A 21,312-nucleotide genomic window follows, 5' to 3' on the forward strand; every position below is an offset into this window, starting at 1 on the left:
CCTTACCGATTACTGTGTAATTTCTCTTTTTTGTGTGTGTGTTTTTTTTTTCACTTCAACACAAGAAGTGCCTTACAGTGAATGCTTTCACTGATTCATTCATTCTACATGTACTGTATATTCTACATTCAATCATTCTCCAGGAAGTGACACTAATATTGGGTGAGGTAAAACAGCACTGGCACATGATGGTATTAGCTGATGTATCAAACTAAAACATTCTTCCTGTTTGACAAAAATACAATGATTAAATTAACACCTTTAGTGGTTAACTTTTAAAAACCTTAGCTATCACTTCAAGAGGCTGCCAATGGGCGGAACTTGATATCCAACCACACCTTAACTCTATCCCCAAACCTAATTAAATGAAGCTCCACCCCTTTGATCCACAGAGGTGGAGCTGGACAAGATCAGGCCCCACCCATTTGGCTCTGCACACATTTCTATCCTGTTAAAGGGTAGCTAAACCTGACTCCGCCCACTGGCAATATTTGAAAAATGCTGAAAAAGTGGGCAGACCCCAGCGGAGATAGAGGGGACAAATTAGATTTCTAAAAAATTCTATCCTGATCGTTTTCAATACTCGCAATTCCAACTCCTGACTCGCTACAGTGGTTTTGACAGAGAACAAGCTTGTTTTTATACTGCCAAGGGCGTAGCTCGTACCAAGAGCGTGGTGAGCTGAAACCTGCGTACGTCACAAAGTGCGGAATATCAAATAGGAAAATTTAACTGCAGTAGCCAACGTTCAACCAGAAGAGGGCAGCACTAAGACGTTTTTACACCATATATTAAGAACTAAAACACTTTATACACAAATGTCAAAAAAGTTACTCAAATCAATGACTGGTATTAATAAAGATCCATTCTTACAGATCGTTAACTAAAAAAAGTTGGTTTAGGGTTTAGTTACTCTTATTTACACAATGTAATAATGTAATTTTAAAATAATAATATAGTAATTAATAACTATTAAAATGTCTGAGCTTGACCTGAGCTTATTTTATACGGTTTTGTATGCTGTTTTTCTATTTAAGTGCACTAAATGGGAGTGTTTGACCGTTGCGCTCGCGTATTTTGCAGCGTCTTGCCCACGACACAGGTTTTCTAAAAAAGCAGCGCTCAATGCAAAAGTAATTCAACTTTTAAAAACCAAGACATTGCTTTTTTCTGTCTGACTGCTTTTCTATTGTTTTTCTATGTAAACATGTGGTAGATTGACGTCTTTGACCGTAATGTTTGCATCGTCTCACACAGGACATTAGTTCTAAATTGCAACGCTGAAGGTAAAATTAGTGCTGTCAAATTGATTAATTGCATCTAACATAAAAGTTTGTATATATATACAGAGTATATTATATATTTAGATGTGATTTATCGATTTGACAGCACTAGTTAAAAAATGTTCTTGTTTCTTTTCATTCCACTGCTTGTCTCGCGCTTTTTCAGTGCAGAAAGACATGTTCTTTGTTTTCAAGTGCTCAAGTATGCCAACCCTAGCCTGGCATGCCAGACCTACTTCAAGATGTTACATCAAGATGCTAGGTCTGGGAACTCATCATTGACAGGGCTCAATCCGAGGGGCGGGATGAATGGTTGTCTTTCAAATTCTCTCTACACGCAATTGGATAGCGCTACAACCAATCAGAGCAACGAAGGAGGAGACGGGTGACGGCTGAGTCCCATGCGTTTTCCCACCAGCGGAGCCAGTTGATATATAAAACTTTTACCGTATCCAGTCGGCAAAACGACGAACACAACTTTTTTTTTTTTTTGAAATGACTCAAGTGACGTTCTTTGTTCTGGTTTCAAATAAAAGCTTAAGTTCAAATCATCCAGAGTAGCGGTCAAAGCTGAATCGAAAGACAGCTGTTCGCCAAGTAGCAGTGAACCGTAGCAACTCTGTCGTCATTAGCCCGCCCGCCGACTCTATACACGATGTGATTGGCCTGACCAGAGTTTGGTTTTTCCCGCTAAAACGTCTATGGAGAGTTGCTAGACCACACTGGCTGCGAAATTTGTTTTGCTGCCGCTAGGGTGCGTCTAGATTTCTAGGCTATGCCAACTATGACGAAAATGACGCAGTAGGGTAGTACGCGGAGAGTCGAGGATGACCTAAGTATACTTTGGGCTTTAGGGTGTGGGTTAGGGGTTAGTTTCTGTTGTAGCAATTCACCTTTCAGCACGGCCATTACTCCGAGCTACAGCTACCCAACTTGTTTTTTAAAAAGTGAAAAAAAGAGTGTTTCAAGAAGACAAAAGGATACCACAATAATTAATCGAACATTTATTTCAACAAAAAAAGTTGACAAAGGCAACAGTCAAACATAGCCTAAATCAGGCACGATTTTAAGGTATAAAACACGATAGAAAAATCCACATAACATTTTAATAATGAAACATTAACATTTAAAACTCACAAACATTTGAAACCACCTAAAGGGATAGTTCCACCCAAAAATGAAAATTTTGCCATCATTTACTCACCCTCATGTTGTTCCCCGACTGAGTGTCTTTCTTCTGTAGAACACTAAATATATTTTGAAGAATGTTGGTAACCACCAGACAGCTGATGTTAGCCATTGACATCCGTTATATATATATATATATATATATATATATATATATATCTCCAACTATAGAAGTAACCTAACGTCAACTGTTTGATTACCAACATTCTTCAAAAATAGTAAGAACGAAACTCATACAGGTTCGGAGCAACATGAGGGTGAGTAAATGATGACAGAATTTTCATTTTTGGGTGGAACTATCCATTTAATAAACTTCAATTTTATAAAATCAATATAAAACCATTTTTTTAAAACAAAACATCTGGTCCTAAATTGGCCAACAGTAAATTGTGCAAAATGTTCAGTCCCAACAGAGAATGATGCACCACCAGAACCTGTAGTGCATGTTAAAACCACATGCACTCAATAGAAGTTACGTCACTGCCTGGAGCATGACAAACACTAAACAAATCACTGCGTCATGCAGGTAAATCAATACGATGTGCCTGGACCTATAATTGAACCACGCCAAAACTAGGTGTAACATGAGCAGCGTGACCTCGTCATCAGCCATTGTTTACCGAGGCGGGTCTTATCACATGTTATCCTGCATTCCTTAATATTCACATCTGGGTGGGGTTCACTTTTTCAACGTGTGCATTCCTCTAAGGCACAAACCATATGCGAAATTACTATGCAGAATGCAGCACAAGCTCCGCCCCCACTCACAGGTCAACCTAACAGAGCTGTTATTGATGACACCGACCTTGCAAAGCCTGATCCGGCAGAAAAGCTAAGCACATCTAAATCCCACAGCGGACAGCCAACACGAGCGAAATCCAGTACTGCTGAATCGACAGGATCCGCACACAAGGACAGTGACGTCTCTTCAAACAAACTCACTCGGTGTCACTAAGCTGTCAATCGGTGCTGCTGACCACACCCAACATTCCTCCCATGATGCAAAGAATCTTTTTACAAAACTGAGGTAGAATAAGTCAGTAAATGGAGAAGTACAAAAGGAAATGTGGGCTATTGTGCTGCCAACGACTTCTACGTGTACTTTTAGAGCCGTGACCTACAAAGTTATTGCGTTGGAAGGGATATGTCTCACCACTATAATATTAAATATGTAATCTTTTTATTTACAGCTACACCTGAGTTTTGAGCACAGGATTCCCATAGAAAACACCTCTCCTAGCTTTAGTAAAGCCCTATGGCCTGTACTTGACGTTTTCAGAGATTACAACAGACAGGAATCTAAATGTTCATTGATTGCGTACTCGGGTACTTTGATGTGGCACACAGGGCAGTGGACGGTGACGTGGACCGGAGGATCGTTTGGAACGGCGTCTCCGACCTCCTCTCTCTGCTGCACTGCGGAATTGGCGGACTCACCGACTGTACGCTGGAAGTAATCAAAGATTTGTTCGGAGTTATGCTCTTCCCATGATCTTTTCTTGGCTCCCGAAGGCGTAGTCCCTGATGTCCGGGGGCTGCCAATGTTTCTAGGGCTCGGAAAGTTGGATTCAGGCTTTCCGGAGTGCTTGGAACCGGACCCTGAAGTAGTTGAAGTGTGTGAACTTTGGGGAGATCCAGTGTTTCGGAATCCTGAGCTTGCAGCATCTGACCCTAGTTTCTGGTTACTTCCGAAGAGCGTAGAAACGTGACCTGGTGTGCTAGTTGCAGACTTTTGGTTACTTACGAAGAGCGTAGAGACGTGACCTGGTGTGCTAGTTGCAGATTTTTGGTTACTTCCGAAGAGCGTAGAGACGTGACCTGGTGTGCTAGTTGCAGACTTTTGAGGGCTTCCGAAGAGCGTAGAATCGTGACCTGGTGTGCTAGTTGCAGACTTTTGGTTACTTCCGAAGAGCGTAGAATCGTGACCTGGTGTGCTAGTTGCAGACTTTTGGTTACTTCCGAAGAGCGTAGAGACGTGACCTGGTGTGCTAGTTGCAGACTTTTGGTTACTTCCGAAGAGCGTAGAATCGTGACCTGGTGTGCTAGTTGCAGACTTTTGGTTACTTCCGAAGAGCGTAGAGACGTGACCTGGTGTGCTAGTTGCAGACTTTTGGTTACTTCCGAAGAGCGTAGAGACGTGACCTGGTGTGCTAGTTGCAGATTTTTGGTTACTTCCGAAGAGCGTAGAATCGTGACCTGGTGTGCTAGTTGCAGACTTTTGAGGGCTTCCGGAAGCTTTCGACTTTGATTCTGGGAATTCCGTTTTAGCAACGCTTCCAAAATATTTGGAGAGATACGACTCTATAGAGTCAGGCTTTGGCCCTGTGGTGGTGGATGAATGATGGTTATTGATCAGGCTTGTTTTCCCAAAAGGTTTTGTGTCTAAGGCACTAGACGAAGATGCTCCATTACATTTGTCAGGGTTTGCTGTCGTGGCATCTGTGGCAGGCTTGGAGGAACCGGCAGCACTGGCTGCCCTCTCCGGAGATTTGAGGACTATGGCCTGGAAGAGATCTTGCACTGACCTCTGCTTGCCTCTTAAGTCTTTGCCTTTGGAAATCCTCACAGGTGAGCCATTGACGTTGATAAAGGCATTAGTGTTGCTGACAGACTTTCTGCGGGGAACATTCGATGCACCTTTGCTGACTCTTTTGGGCAAGTTTGTCTCAATGGGCCATAGTCTTGGAAGGACCGGAGAGTCAGGGGGAGAGACCAGAGGTTCCGGTGGCGCTTTAGGAGGACTCTGGCTCGGCTTGTTTGTGGAAGTCTGCGTGTTCCCTCCAAGAATAAACCCTCTCCCACTGAATGGAATGACATTTCTGATGTCTTGTAAGCCAGAGCCTGAAACAATACATATAAATTTAATTGTCCAGAAGATCATACTATGTGGCACTATCAAAACAATGATCTTTTTCTTTTCTGAGCCATCACTGGCTCAAGCTACGTCATTAGTGGCGGATTTATGGATTTGTGAACAAATAAACAAATTGTGAATCGTCAGTGTTGGCGTCGGCCATTTTATCAGAACCAGGAAGTTACATTGGGGTAGTGAACGAATCTTTTTTTCGTTCAACAAACGAAATGACTTGAAAAAAGATTAGTTCATTTTGATGAACGAGATCGAACAGGAGAGTCACGAATGCTCATCACAGAACAGAGCAAGGCGAGCATTTGTGCTTATAAAACTTAAGTTTTTTTTTTTATTTTTTAAATGAGCGATCGTTTCGCTTGATAAGACCCTTATTCATCGTCTGGTGTTGTTTAAAGCTGCACTGAAACTCTTATTTGGACCTTGAACCGTTTGGTGCCCAATGAAATCCATTATATGGAGAAAATCCTGGAATGTTTTCATCAAAAACCCTAATTTCTTTTCGACTGAAAAAAGAAAGACATGGATATCTTGGATGACATGGGGGTGAGTAAATTATCAGCAAAAGTTTATATTTTTTAAAAGTGAACTACTCCTTTAAGCCATTGATCAATATTTTTGATAGATAAGTGAGTTAAAATACCTTTGTTTATTAAATTAAGGCTCAGGTATACTTAAACGTGCAGTCTGTAAGAACGACAACTAGTGGTCAAAATTGTCGGTTCTCCCGCCACCTTCTCCTCAGACTGGACAACGCTCAAGCGGGTTGCCAGTTTAAGCACAAGCAGCAGGAACAAGTGCGATGGACAATGAAAATTGGCAAATTGGCAACCTGCAGTATCACAGACCAAAACAAAAACATTCCAGCCTTGACACACATTTTAAAGTAAAATAACTGGCTGTAGAAATGTTTTTTAGAGAAAGGAGTATGTGAACATAGCATGTTCCCTCAATACATGCAAACATATTATGGTATTTTTATGCTTAAGTAGAGTGAAAAGTTATATACTTTAATGTTATTTGTTCCACTCTATATGGCACAATTTAGTAAATTTTAACAGAATAATTTGATTTAGTTTTATTCATAGTCTTTTGGCTAAAATGCCAAGTAGTGTCAATGTAAACGTAGATATTGTGATTCTGCCCAAATCAACCCTATCTAAAGTTTTCATTTCATTCTTATTTACTGATAAAAAGGTCAATAGATTATTACTCAATTCAACTCAGATTAATTTTCCAATAGTGTTGCCATAGAGTACCATACTACATTTGAACATCATTATTCTAGCAGAAGTGGTATAGAAATTTCAGACCTATTTTTTCCTTTTATGTTTTCTATTTAGCATTAGCTGGTCTAATTTGCTTATTTTAAAAACTATGCAATTTTGTATGAATAAAAGTCAATTTATACATTGTTTAATAATGTGGTAATAGCGAATGGATCACCTGATGTGCTGCTGGGAGGCTTTGAACTCTTAGAAACACCTGTAATGCTGCTGGGAGGCTTTGAACCCTTAGAAATCTCATTGGAAGGATTTGTGTCTTTCTTTTTGTCGCCTTTGCCTGTTTTCCCATAATTCTCTGGCTCTTTGATTTTGGTGTATGTTCCACCGCAGGTCCTTTGGTGCTCAGTCCACCAGGGATCTCTGGCCGAGGGAGGTCTGTTCATCGCACGCTTTACGTAGCCAAAGAACGGTCTGCGATTCTGACAGGGTCCGTTACAGCGCCACCAGTGCTGCCGGTACACGTCAACCTCATCGTGAAACGAGTGATATATCTGTGAAAAGAGAAGCAATACACAGAGATTGGTGTCATAATGTTCTGCTAGTTAAGTCATCATGTATAACGTTTCTGGGTCCAAACCTCTTCTCCATTTCAAGTGAGAACACTTTCTCAGCAATCATTTATGAGCACTATTCATTTATAGCAGATCTACACCCACCCAATGATTATTAGGATCACCTGTTCAATTTCTTATTAATGCAATCATCTAATCAACCAATCACAGTGGCAGTTGCTTCAATGCAGGGGTGTGGTCCTGGTTAAGACAATCTCCTGAACTCCAAACTGAATGTCAGAATGGGAAAGAAAGATTATTTAAGCAATTTTGAGTGTGGCATGGTTGTTGGTGGCAGTGGAATGGTGTGAAGAATGGTGTGAAAAGGAAAAAAACATCCAGTACGCGGCAGTCCTGTGGGCGAAAATGCCTTGTTGGTGCTAGAGGTCAGAGGAGAATGGGCCGACTGATTCAAGCTGATAGAAGAGCAACTTTGACTGAAATAACCACTCGTTACAACCGAGGTATGCAGCAAAGCGTTTGTGAAGCCACAACACGCACAACCTTGAGGCGGATGAGCTACAACAGCAGAAGACCCCACCGGGTACGACTCATCTCCACTACAAATAGGAAAAAGAGGCTACAATTTGCAAGAGCTCACCAAAATTGGACAGTTGAAGACTGGGAAAATGTTGCCTGGTCTGATGAGTCTCGATTTCTGTTGAGACATTCAGATGGCAGAGTCAGAATTTGGCGTAAACAGAATGAGAACATGGATCCATCATGCCTTGTTACCACTGTGCAGGCTGGTGGTGGTGGTGTAATGGTGTGGGGGATGTTTTCTTGGCACACTTTAGGTCCCTTAGTGCCAATTGGGCATCGTTTAAATGCCACGGCCTACCTGAGCATTGTTTCTGACCATGTCCATCCATTTATGGCCTCCATGTACCCATCCTCTGATGGCTACTTCCAGCAGGATAATGCACCATGTCACAAAGCTCGAATCATTTCAAATTGGTTTCTTGAACATGACACTGAGTTCACTGTACTAAAATGGCCCCCACAGTCACCAGATCTCAACCCAATAGAGTATTTTTGGGATGTGGTGGAACGGGATCTTCATGCCCTGGATGTGCATCCCACAAATCTCCATCATCTGCAAGATGCTATCCTATCAATATGGGCCAACATTTCTAAAGAATGCTTTCAGCACCTTGTTGAATCAATGCCACATAGAATTAAGGCAGTTCTGAAGGCGAAAGGGGGGCAAACACAGTATTAGTATGGTGTTCCTAATAATCCTTTAGGTGAGTGTATAAGCAAAGTTTATATTACAGTCTTCAGGCTCATGACATCTCCAATATTTTACCAATTCATAAAAGATGAATCACTGTTTGGTCAACTGAGATTTCGGTATAGAGATAAAGCTTAGATCACCGTGAGTGTATATCGGCACCGTTTGTTGTTTGCTTTTGGGATCTGACACGTGACGTCAGACTTAACAACTGGATATTGTTTAATAATCTGATCTGTTCACAGTCTTACAGTGATTTTGGTGCCGCTTGCTTGGTTGATTCTGTCCATGTGTTTGCAGAACTCTGGTCCGTGACCATCTCGATCTGTGTTGTTTTGAGTCACAAAGAGAAGAGCGTGGATCATCTCATGGAGAAGAGTCTGTGGAAAGAAACATTAACATTAAAATCAAGCTGCAACTGATCATGAAATACTTTTAGGGCACTTGATTTTTTCCTCACATAAATGTATATGGTGGGACATGTTATTAGATTAATGATATAGATTACAAAAATGAACTTTTTTCTTTAGAATAGGGTGCATTGCTGCCTTGTGCACAGTAAGACAAAAAGCCTGTGCTAACCCTGTAATGCCTGACATATGAAATGATATAAATCTATTTTTTTATTTTTAAATGGAAGAGTTTATTGAACCTTAACATAAAATATTAAAAAAAGTTATGCATATGTGTTTTATGTTGAGTATCATATTTGATTCAATTTTATTCAGAGGCTCAAACTAAGCAAAAATGTGCAATTTGTCATTTATATGGTCAAAAAGTAAGATGAAATTATGAAAGCTTGTAAGGTAAATAGATGAGATTTTTATAACTGAATGGCAGAACACTTTCATAAAATGCATATAAATATCAATTGCCACTCTTTATCTTCCAACACCATAAAAGATTATATTTAAATGCATAGTTGAAAATGTTTCTAATATATATATATATATATATATATATATATATATATATATATATATAAAATCAAGTAATCTAAGTTGCGGAATCCAGTAAATATTCATCTTGAAATATTATGATTACAATATTGAAGTTTATCTCACATTATTTAATAAATATCATTAAATATATAATTTCACAGCACAAAGATTTGAAGGTAGACATTTTTACAATACATTTTTGCTAAAGGGTTTTTGTTTTGCTGAAAAATCTAAACTACATTAGGTTAAGAAATTTTCATTTTGACTTTAAAAGTGAAGAAAGTCACATTTAACCAACCTGTACGAGATCTTTGCGGGGTCTGAGCTTCAGGAGAGGTTCACTGAGTCGAATAGAGCACAAGCCTCCTCTTCCCTCATAAGAGCAAACACCAGCACACCTGGTGAGGGAATCAGAAATCAAACAGTGATTACACTAGTCAAAGTCATCTATCTATCTATCTATCTATCTATCTATCTATCTATCTATCTATCTATCTATCTATCTATCTATCTTTCTATCTTTCTATCTTTCTACCTACTTATATGGCTATCTATCTATCTGTCTGTCTATATATAAATATATATATATATATATATATATATATTATAATCTGTTACACTGTTATTTTTTTGCAATTAATTTAATTTGTACATTTCAATTTAAGTTGTTATAATACTATTGTTTATACTATACTAATTATTATTGATGTCTTCACTATTATACTATGTGTTACAAGCTTTGGCAATATTGTAATATGTACAGTCATGCCAATAAAGCAATTTGAATTGAATATATATATATATATATATATATATATATATATATATATATATAGATTGACAGATAGATAGACAGATATATATATATATATATATATCTGTCTATCTATCTGTCAATCTATATATATATATATATATATAAATATATATATATCCGTCTATCTATCTATCTATCTATCTATCTATATGTCTATATATCCGTCATCTATCTAAATACTACCTGTCCATCTATCTGTCCATGTATCTATCTGTCCATGTATCTATCTATCTATCTATCTATCTATCTATCTATCTATCTATCTATCTATCTATCAATCTGCCTTTCTACTTATATGTCTCTCTATCTGTCTGTCTGCTATCCGTCTGTCAATCTATATATATATATATATATATATATATATATATATATATGTCTGTCAATCTATCTGGCTGTCTATCCATCCATCATCTATCTATATACTATGTCTATCCATCTATCAATCTATATATGTGTCCATATATCTACCTATCTGTGTATCTGTCTGTCTGTCTACCTATCTATCAATCTATATATATATATATATATATATATATATATATATATATTTGTCTATCAATCTATCTGTCTTTCTATCTATCCATCATCTATCTATATACTATCTGTCAATCTATATATGTCATCTATCTACCTATCTGTCAATCTATCTATCTTTCTACCTATATGTCTATCTATCTACTATCTGTCAATCTATATATGTTTGTCAATCTACCTATCTATGCATCCATATATATATATATATATATTGATTTGTTTAGCTGAGCATTAAAGTGTCTCTTTTTGCAGTGTCTCAGTGAGCATTACAGTGTCTCTCTACAGTGTTACTCTTACAGTGTCATCCTCGGGCTCCACTTGACCTCCACCCCGCTGAGTTTCCCCCAGAAGAACCTGTCGTTAAACTGCAGGAACATGGCTCTCACGTCCGGGTTGGGGTCCAGCGTCTCCCACGACTCGTCCACGATGGACAGCGGTCTCTCAGGTCTGGGTCCGGGCTGAGAGAAGGGAATCACAGCAGAGAAGTCAATCTTACGCTTTTTACTGGACGGACAGTCTTCATCACTCCATCCAGCAGCCGATGTCTCCAGATCAAACTGCTCTTGTAAACGAAGAGCGAGTAAAAAGTCGTCATCCTCCATCTTCAGCCTTCTTTAGTGCAAATAACGTTAGAACAACTGGATGACAACGTCAACCAGCACAGAAACTTCACATTAACATTATAACATTAATCACGACCAACGAAACTCCCACCTCATACATTAAAGGGTTTAGTATAAAGTTCGGGCTAATCGAAGGTTTTCATAAATGTCACGATCTTGATTAACGTCTTGATTTATTTGAAGGAATACTGACAGAGCATTTCCACTAGAGACCTTTGAAAAAATAATTGTTGGCCAACCAGAAAGTCACACAGTGTGTTTTGGAAAGCTGGGAAATGTATTTCTATTTTTAAAATTGGCAATGTACATGAACAGAGAATATGTGTATATTACAACTTGCAATGCCCAAAAAGATAAAATAGAGTTAAAAAAATAGAATAAAAATAATAACGTTGTATTCTACAGTTATTACGTATTTCTTACGTAAAACGTTGACCGATCAAAACAGTTGCACGGAGTTAATGTAGCCAGTACTCAAACAAAACAAATAGTATAATTAGTATTTTGATAAATAATTATTCTACCCGATATTAAAGTTTGGTCTGTAAATATTTTCCTTATCAAGATGGGGTAATTTATTCATTTTACTCTGTTATAAACACATCCTACAAAAGAGGTGGTGCAGATTTTTGGTCTTGCTGTTTTACTCAAATTAGCACAATGGCATTACTCAAATTAGCACAATGGCATATTTAAACATCTATATATACTCTATATTTGTGAGATATGTTTGTAATAACGTGTATGAAATAAAACATATGCTAATATATCTGTTTTTTAATCAAAGTATTTATTTGTTAAATCTCATATAGGCATATTACCATGGACAACAACAACATAATGCATGTAAAATACACCCAAATGAAAACAACTACGGGTTGCTACAGGCACGTTTTATTAGCATTTTTAAATTATTCAAACAAATAAGTGCGTGAATCTTTGTTGTGTATTTTGAAACGTTCGCTCTTCACGTGATGTGAGTGACGTCACGGGGAGGTGTCGCGAGTCTCCTGTAACGAGGAAGCGCTCTCTCTGCAACTCTACTGCAATGACTAGCTGATTTACACATAATTATATTCACATTTGTGTTTCTTTTATACATCGTCTTTCGCCGTAACACTAAGAAAAATGGCAGACACTGGAAACCGTTTGCGTAAGTTGCTGGAATCCCCTAATTTTGACCCTCAGTCGTACGTGAAGCAGCTCTCACAGCAGTCCGACGGGGACCGAGATTTACAGGAACACCGTCAGAAAATACAAACACTCGCCGACGAAACTGCACAAAACCTGAAGAAAAATGTTTATAAAAACTACAGGCAGTTTATTGAGACAGCCAAGGAGATTTCATACCTGGAAAGTGAGATGTATCAGCTCAGTCACATTCTCACCGAGCAGAAGAGCATAATGGAGAGCATTACACAGTCTCTCCTATCCACAGATAAAGACGAAACAGCCAAAGAAATGCTCACAGCCTTCCCAAAGGAAACAGAAGAGGTCAAACAAAGAACCCTAACCACGCTTTTGGAAAAAGTGGAGGGATGCAAGAACATCATGGAAACCCCCGGCAGATATTTGGTCTACAATGGAGATCTTTTGGAGTATGACGCAGACAACATGTCACAGATCCAAAAGGTCCATGCGTTTCTGATGAACGACTGCCTGCTAATCGCAACCTGGCTGGCGAACAGACGCGGCGCTGTGAAATACAAGTACAGTGCGTTGTACGACCTGGAAAGCTTTGCGGTTGTAAACGTAAAAGACAACCCTCCGATTAAAGACATGTTCAAAATCCTCATGTTCCCTGATAGCCGCATCTTCAAAGCTGAGAACAGCAAGATCAAGAAAGAGTGGCTGGAGATCCTGGAGGAAACAAAGAAAAACAAAGTGGCGAAAGACAAGCACACAAAAGAAGAGGAGGTGCCGACGTCGCCGGTCAGGCAGGACGTCTCCACGAACCCATTTGAAGATGACGAACCACTAGATTCAGAGGAACTGGTGGATCTGAGTCCCGAATGGATCCAGGAGCTTCCGGAAGACCTTGACGTTTGCATCGCTCAGAGAGACTTCGAGGGCGCTGTTGATCTTCTAGACAAGCTCAACGAATATCTGAAGGAGCAACCGGTGAGCCCGCGGGTGAAGGAGCTCAGGGTCAAGGTGGAGGAGCGCGTTCGGCAGCTGACGGAGGTCCTGGTGTTCGAGCTCTCACCCGATCGCTCTCTCCGCGGAGGACCTAAAGCCACACGGCGAGCCGTATCCCAGCTCGTCCGCCTGGGCCAGTCCACGAAAGCCTGCGAGCTCTTTCTGAAGAACCGAGCCGCGGCCGTCCAAACCGCCATTCGCCAGCTTCGCATCGAAGGAGCCACGCTGCTATACATCCAAAAGCTCTGCAACATCTTCTTCACGAGCCTGCTGGAAACCGCCAGGGAGTTCGAGACGGATTTCGCGGGCAACACCGGCTGCTACTCCGCCTTCGTGGTCTGGTCTCGTTCGGTGATGAAGATGTTCGTGGACGCCTTCAGCAAGCAGGTGTTCGACAGCAAAGAGAGCTTGTCCACCGCCGCCGAATGCGTGAAGTTCGCGAGCGAGCACTGCAAGCAGCTGAGCGACATCGGCTTGGACCTGACCTTCATTTTACAGTCTTTGCTCGTGAAAGACATCAGGGCGGCGCTGCAAAGCCAGAAAGACATCATCATAGAAGCGACCAAGCATCGCAACTCTGAGGAGATGTGGCGCAGGATGAACCTGATGACTCCTGAAGCCCTGGCCAAACTCAAGGAGGAGATGCGGAGCTGCGGGATCGGCGGCTTCGACCAGTATACGGGAGAAGACTGCTGGGTCAACCTGAGCTACACCATCGTGGCCTTCACCAAGCAGATGATGGCGTTCCTGGAGGAAGGGCTGAAGCTGTACTTCCCAGAGCTGCACATGGTGTTTCTGGAGAGCCTGCGGGAGATCATACTGGTGGCGGTCCAGCACGTGGACTACAGCCTGCGCTGCGAGCAGGAGAGCGAGAAGAAGGCCTTCATCCTGCAGAACGCTTCCTTCCTGCACGAGACGGTGCTTCCCGTTGTGGAGAGGAGGTTTGAGGAGGGAGTGGGGAAACCAGCCAAACAGCTCCAGGATCTGAGGAAGAGCTCTCGGACTGTCAGAGTCAATCCCGACAGCACCATGTCCGTTGTTTAAAGGGGAATCAATGAGACTGAGGATGCACTACCATAGAGGTCTCAATGCATTTCATGAAGAACTCTCATATGACTCGTTGCTGGTGTTGTGATGCACTCCTAACTCTCACTAAAAATACGAATTCTGTCATTATTTACTTGCTTTTGAGTTAAACGTTTGTTGTAAAAAAAAAGAGAGAATTATTTATTTTTTTTGAATGTCATCCAAAAATCAGAGGTAATGGCATTGAATCAATGTTACAATGTGATGTTGGTTCAACAAAATGAGAATTTAAAAAATTCTTACAATTGTCAAATGGCTTATAAAATTAGTCAATATAGTCTTAAAGGAGTAGTTCACTTCTAAAAAAAACTTTTGCTGATAATTTACTCACCCCATGTCATCCAAGATGTCCATGTCTTTCTTTCTTCAGTCGAAAAGAAATTGAGGTTTTTGATGAAAACATTCCAGGATTTTTCTCCATATAATGGACTTCATTGGGAACCAAACGGTTCAAGGTCCAAATGAGAGTTTCAGTGCAGCTTCAAAGTGCTTTAAACGACACCAGACGACGAATAAGGGTCTTATCTAGAACCCTTCGAGTCATGATTCGAAAAAAGATTTGTTCATTTTAATGAACGAGTTCGAACAGGAGAGTCACGAACGCTCATCACAGAACAGAGCAAGCTTATAAAACTTAAACTTTTTTATTTATTTATTTATTAAATGAGCGATCGTTTCCCTAGATAAGACCCTTATTCATCGTCTGGTGTCGTTTAAAGCCCTTTGAAGCTGCACTGAAACTCTCATTTGGACCTTGAACCGTTTGGTTCCCATTGAAGTCCATTATATGGAGAAAATCCTGGAACGTTTTCATCAAAAACCTTAATTTTTTTTCGACTGAAGAAAAAAAGACATGGACATCTTGGATGACATGGGGGTGAGTAAATTATCAGCAAAAGTTTTTTTTTTTTTTTTTTAAGTGAACTACTCCTTTAAAACAACAGCATATGGGTTTGAAATATATAGAGGGTGAGTAAATAATCACAAATAGCAATTTTATAACACTTGCATTTCATAATTGTATTAATTGTGCTTTATGTTGTTTAATCATTTATAACAAACTGTATATTATTAAAGCAAATGGAAATTAATATCGCCCTACATGTTGAAATATAAAGAATATAACCTACCTCTTCATTTGTCATTTCAGTCAAGCAAAAAAAAAAAAAAAAAATTGAGGTAGACATGAAAACACTTATTTTTACTGCCCTCTTTTGACAGTTTATAAACTTGTAAAGATTTGTAGAGAGACTTGTAAAAGAGCAAAGTACATGAATATGTAGCGTTGATTTGATCCTGTGCTCCATGTCTGTGCTTTTACATGTAGTGCCCCCTGCTGTACAGGGAATTGTTCAATAAAAGGAAGGCTCAGTTCAAAATCCCAAAGCCTAGTCTTGACAACAACCCAGAGTTATTAAAAATATTCCCCTTTCATCTGTTTCTCTTTCACACTGCTGTTTCTGTTCTCCGTCAGACTGCATATGCTTGATCAAATATTCCCAAGACCTTTTTGTATTATGTTTGTGTTGTTTTTTTAAACCCTCTTGACGCAGACAGGATGATAATGTGAGGAGGAGGTTTGATGATATGAGACTTCGATGGATTTAAAACAAGAACTTTAATGCATCAGTAAAATCTATCCTGGTTATTTGATCCAGTATGCATCAGCCTGGGTTATGACAAGAGCTGATTTTTCCTTTGGCAAACCCCCAGCATAATCTCATGGATCAGTCTCGCGCCTCTGAACAACACGACAGTGTGAAAGAACAATAACGTCTGCCGTCGCTGCCCTCATTGTCAAACCAAATACTCTGCACTGTTCTTTTAGATTACATTTCAGTGGACATTAGTCTATTGAAAATTATTTTGTGATTTATGCATTTTCTATCCTCTCTCTCTCTCTCTCTCTCTCTCTCTCTCTCTCTCTCTCTCTCTCTCTGTGTGTGTGTGTGTGTGTGTGTGTGTGTGCGCGCACGCATGTATACAGTATACACACACACACACACACACACACACACACACACACACACACACATATATATATATATATATATATATATATATATATAGGCCTATACATTAAAGAGAAACTTTAATAGGCATTAAACGGTTTGACAGGATAAATATGTGTGTTTGTGTGTATACTGAAAAAATATAGATAGCCTGTTCAATCATTCAATTAAGTAAACTATTTTAATAAAAAAAATGTAAACAATATAATTAAATATAAAACAGTACCGTAAAAATGGGCCTAAAAAAACACCATAATTTGTAGCCTGATGTGTAGGCTAGATAAGAAAAATCTTTCACTTAACTTACCGTTTTGCCTTTCAAGAAAAAAAATATGCCTAATAATTAAAACTGCTTTATAGAAATACACTAGGCTATATTTATTTGTATTTCGCAGTAATTTCCCTATAACCATTCAATCCTCAAATAACGGGTCTGTGTGGGATTATGGTGAAGTGCTCATTTATTGTGTGCTGTAGCCTAATTAGATTGTGTGGGCAGAAGGATGTCGATGCTCGCTGTGATACATTCCTTGCCCTGATTATTTACGGCCACTCACAGAAACAGGCGACTGGTCAGCCCTCTCTCAGATGCCTTCACAATTACAACGCCTGTCCTCCTTTGACGGGGTTGTTTACACACGGGCTTCTTTAAATTGCAAATTAGGCTTTTTTCCCCTCAAACCCATGACCCTGGACTACGGGACGATAATACAAATTCTTCTCGCCGCATTTAATTAGCGGCATTAAGGGAGTTGTAGTTTTTAAGAGCTCAACTGAAACAGCGGGTCCGGGCAGAGTGACTACAACACCCAGAACTGTTCTCTCAGCGCGCATGCGCGGAGCACGTAACGGAGCTGTCCGCGTCTGGTAGTGCTGCTCTGATTTCATTCAACGTCTGCGCGTGTGAACGTGTTTATGGACGCGATGGAAGAAGAACTGAAATGCCCGGTTTGCGGTTCTCTCTTTAGGGAGCCTATTATTTTACCGTGCTCGCACAATGTCTGCCTGGCGTGTGCCCGGAATATCATCGTGCAGACCCCGGAGGGAGAGACCCCTCCGCAGAGCCGAAGCTCCGGCACCTCGGACTATGATTATCTGGACATGGACAAGATGAGCATGTACAGCGAGACGGACAGCGGCTACGGCTCATACACGCCGTGCCTGAAGTCCCCCAACGGGGTGCGAGTGTTCCCGCCGGCACTGCTGCACCGGCACTGCTCCATCACCTGCCCTCTGTGCCACCGCAGCGTGTCGCTGGACGAGCGCGGGCTCCGGGGACTCCAGCGCAACCGGCTCCTGGAGGCGATCGTGTCCCGCTACCAGCAGAGCCGCGCCGCCTCCGTCAAGTGCCAGCTGTGCGACCGCAACCCGGTGGACGCCACGGTGATGTGCGAGCAGTGCGATGTGTTTTACTGCGCGCCGTGCCAGCAGCGCTGCCACCCATCCCGCGGACCGCTGGCCAAACACCGGCTGCTGCCGCCGACTCACGCGCAGGCGGGCATCGCGCAACCGGCCGCAGCCTCCGCGCGCAAACAGGCGACGTGCGTGGATCACGAGTCGGAGAACTACAGCATGTACTGCGCCAGCTGCCGGAGCCCCGTGTGTTACCAGTGTCTGGAGGAGGGCAAACACGGGAAGCATGATGTGAAGCCGCTGGCCGCCATGTGGAAACAACACAAGGTAGCCTAAATTACACACTGTGCCACTGTGACAGCCTAAACCGTGCTAGCTACTGAAATTCATGTACCATGGTATGTTACTCCAAGGCATTTCCATGAATACTTTCATAATAATAATAATAATAATAATAATAATAATAATAATAAAAACACTTGGTACAGTACCAAAAAAAGTTCCAATAGAAATGTTATTATGTTGAACTACGGATTCATATTAAGTGGCCCTTATAATGGGAGTGGATGGTACCTGAGATTTTGAAGCCCCAAAAAGTGCATCCATCCATTATAAAAGTAATCCATACGCCTCCAGGGGGTTAATAAAGGCCTTCTGAAGTGAAGCATTATATAATGCATATAATATATATAATGCATTTTTGTAAGAAATATATATATAACCTGTATATTTAGAATTTTATTAACTATAATCACCACCGGAACTAGACTCACATACGGCCGTTACCGGAAGCCAGTGATTATAGTTTATAAAATTATAATTATGAACATGAAACATATCACTTCACTTCAGAAGGCCTTTAAAAAACCCCTGGAGTTGTATGAATTACTTTTATGATGGATGGATGCACTTTTTTGGGCTTCAAAATATAAGGCTGTATTCACTCCCTTTATAAGCCTGGAAGAGCCAGGAGATTTTTTTTTAACATAACTCTGATTGTGTTTAGCTGAAAGAAGAGATGCTTGTTTGAGGGTGAGTAAATTATGGATGAATTATGGATATTTTTGGGTGAAATAACCCTTACCATTTAAAAAACAAACAAACAAACAAACAAACAAACAAAAAAAAAACCGTTTGTGCAATGGAAAATCTCCATGGATGTTAAAGGTTCATCATGGAACCATCAATATCAATAAATAACTGTTATTTTCAAGAGTGTGAGTGGAAAGATATTGAACCTTTTCATGACTCCAAACATGAGATCGCAGTTAGGCGCAGTTATCGCAGTTATTTCTAAAAGTGTAGTGTTATTTTTAGGGATGGGCAACGATTAATCGCATCCAAAATAAAAGTTTGTGTTTACATAATATATGTGTGTGTAGTGTGTATAATTAATTTGTATATATAAATACCCACACATGGATGTATATATTTAAGAAAAATGTGTCATTAATATATCAAATATTTATATTTATATATAATATTAATTGTGAATAAATATATATATAAAATATATACATGCACATATTTCTCAAATATATAGATGCATGTGTGGGTATTTATATATACAAATTAATTATACACACTACACAGACATATATTATGTAAACAAACTTTTATTTTGGATGCGATTAATCGCGATTAATCATTGCCCATCCCTATATTAGCATACAATATGGTGACCATTCATACCAAAGCATGCATTTCCACCTGATACTATCACTATATCATTGTACCACCACAATACTCTTTTCACAAAAAGACGAAACACTGATCTCATAGTGTAGTTCAAAACATATAGCTGTGATTTTACGCTAACAAACACATGTGGTGCAGGAGACGCTTCACATTTGGGTTTTGACTTCTTAAGCATCTTCCTAAACACTAACACAACCTTAAATTAGACTAAATCACTGTCCACTCTGGGATTCTACTCATGCTTGTCTTTGTATGTGTGAGTAGGTCAGTGTAAGTGACTTATGCTGTTGTACAGTGTGTGTGTGTGTGTGCGCTGCTGTGATGTGGAAATTGAGGAAAGCTTATGTGAGAATCACAGTGTGTGTGTGTACAGTTTTATTGTAGGCGGAGAGGAACAGTGTGAGTGTGTATGAGTCAGTCTAAATTCCTCCCTCCCGCTGGGCCTTTTTTTCTTCTTCATGCACTTTAATGGAGCCGGAAGAACAGATAATATGACGCATATTGCATGAAGCTGTCAGATTGATGAATTAAACGAGAGCACACCTTTAGCCCCGAGTTTAGCCGGGATCTCTCTAATCCCCAGGACGGGGGCTTTATCGTTTAAGTGGCGTTCGTGCCATTCTGCTAGTCATTTACCAACCAAAAATGGGCTGTAAATGATGAAGATGGGACATATATGTTGATTTTAGTGAATAAAACATTAGGTTGGAGATTTAAGTATTGATGTCTAATGATTCCCATCCATTATGATATTTCAGAAGAGAGAGATTAAACATAATAGCTTGCTGTGCACGGGGCACATACTGGACAAAGAGAGACGTGAAGATGCAGATAAATAGAAATATTCTCTGTTAGGATGGATAGATGCACATAGGTTGTATAAAACAGGCGATTTTGAGATTTTAAAATAAGATAGAAGAAACAAATGTTCACATTTTGATACATAGTCACAATTACAATAAATAAAGTCACAATTACAAGATATAAAATCATAATTATGGAAAACAAAGTCACAATTTGGAACCATAATGTCACATTGTGAAATATAGCTACAATTATGCTAAATCGCTGTAAAAAACATAAAGGGATATTGTGAGAAACATATTACAATTACAAGAAATAAAATGCACATTGGGAAATATAATTTAATAAAGGCACAATCTAGAGATATGTCACAATTTCGCTAAATAAAGTCACAATTGTGAGAAATAATGAGACGCACGTCTGAATATTTGCCACATCGTACTTGTCTTCACCTTTTTTCGTTTTTACTTGTCTTAACCTGTCACCACTTCAATTTGTCTACAGTGTATTGATTTATTGATTTATTGACTTATTTATTTCCCTGTGCAGTGTATTTGTGCTGCTCTGGAACTCCTGCTGATGTCTGTACACACACTCTTATAGTAGATTACTATTAGCTGACCCTTAACCCCTGAACCCTGACCTCTTCCCTAAACACTAGCCATCACCCTGACCCTGACCGAGAGAGACATCTGTCCCCTAAATAGTGCAGAGAGTCAAGAGGATTCAGAAATATTCATGTCGCTCTAAATGTGTGCTGCAAGTAGATGGCTTTATATGTGTGTGTGTTTAAATATATAGGGAGGCTGGGGCTAGTTGTCACACTTTTGTACATTGAAGTCTTGGCTAAAAAGCTGCTGTTGCACACAAAGAGACAAAAAGGTCACATGATGA

At 39.9% G+C, this 21,312-nt stretch overlaps 3 protein-coding genes across 4 annotated transcripts in view; 2 read left to right on the forward strand and 1 right to left on the reverse strand.

The window, feature by feature from the left end:
* Window positions 1–2,272: 2,272 nt before the first annotated feature.
* sprtn (SprT-like N-terminal domain) lies at window positions 2,273–11,545 on the reverse strand. The gene is made up of 5 exons (XM_039693089.2): window positions 11,001–11,545; window positions 9,651–9,750; window positions 8,663–8,791; window positions 6,787–7,117; window positions 2,273–5,312 (listed from the first exon to the last, which is right to left on the reverse strand). Exons 1-5 carry the CDS (start codon window positions 11,303–11,305, stop codon window positions 3,754–3,756), a joined length of 2,424 nt encoding a protein of 807 aa, XP_039549023.2. The 5' UTR covers window positions 11,306–11,545; the 3' UTR covers window positions 2,273–3,753.
* A 757-nt stretch (window positions 11,546–12,302) lies between these two features.
* exoc8 (exocyst complex component 8) lies at window positions 12,303–15,937 on the forward strand. Its single transcript, XM_039693268.2, has one exon. It carries the CDS (start codon window positions 12,455–12,457, stop codon window positions 14,507–14,509), a length of 2,055 nt encoding a protein of 684 aa, XP_039549202.2. The 5' UTR covers window positions 12,303–12,454; the 3' UTR covers window positions 14,510–15,937.
* Window positions 15,938–17,407: 1,470 nt separating this feature from the next.
* trim67 (tripartite motif containing 67) overlaps window positions 17,408–21,312 on the forward strand; it is a 73,909-nt gene continuing 70,004 nt past the window's right edge. For both annotated transcript variants that reach the window (XM_089118470.1, XM_089118471.1), the window contains exon 1: window positions 17,408–18,243. In XM_089118470.1, the coding sequence (XP_088974596.1) occupies window positions 17,479–18,243 (765 nt within the window). In that variant the 5' untranslated portion in view covers window positions 17,408–17,478. The remainder of the gene's footprint in view (window positions 18,244–21,312) is intronic.

Source organism: Pimephales promelas, chromosome 13 (genome assembly GCF_988280905.1).
Source record: "Pimephales promelas chromosome 13, fPimPro1.hap1.1, whole genome shotgun sequence".
NCBI classification, from domain to species: domain Eukaryota; kingdom Metazoa; phylum Chordata; class Actinopteri; order Cypriniformes; family Leuciscidae; genus Pimephales; species Pimephales promelas.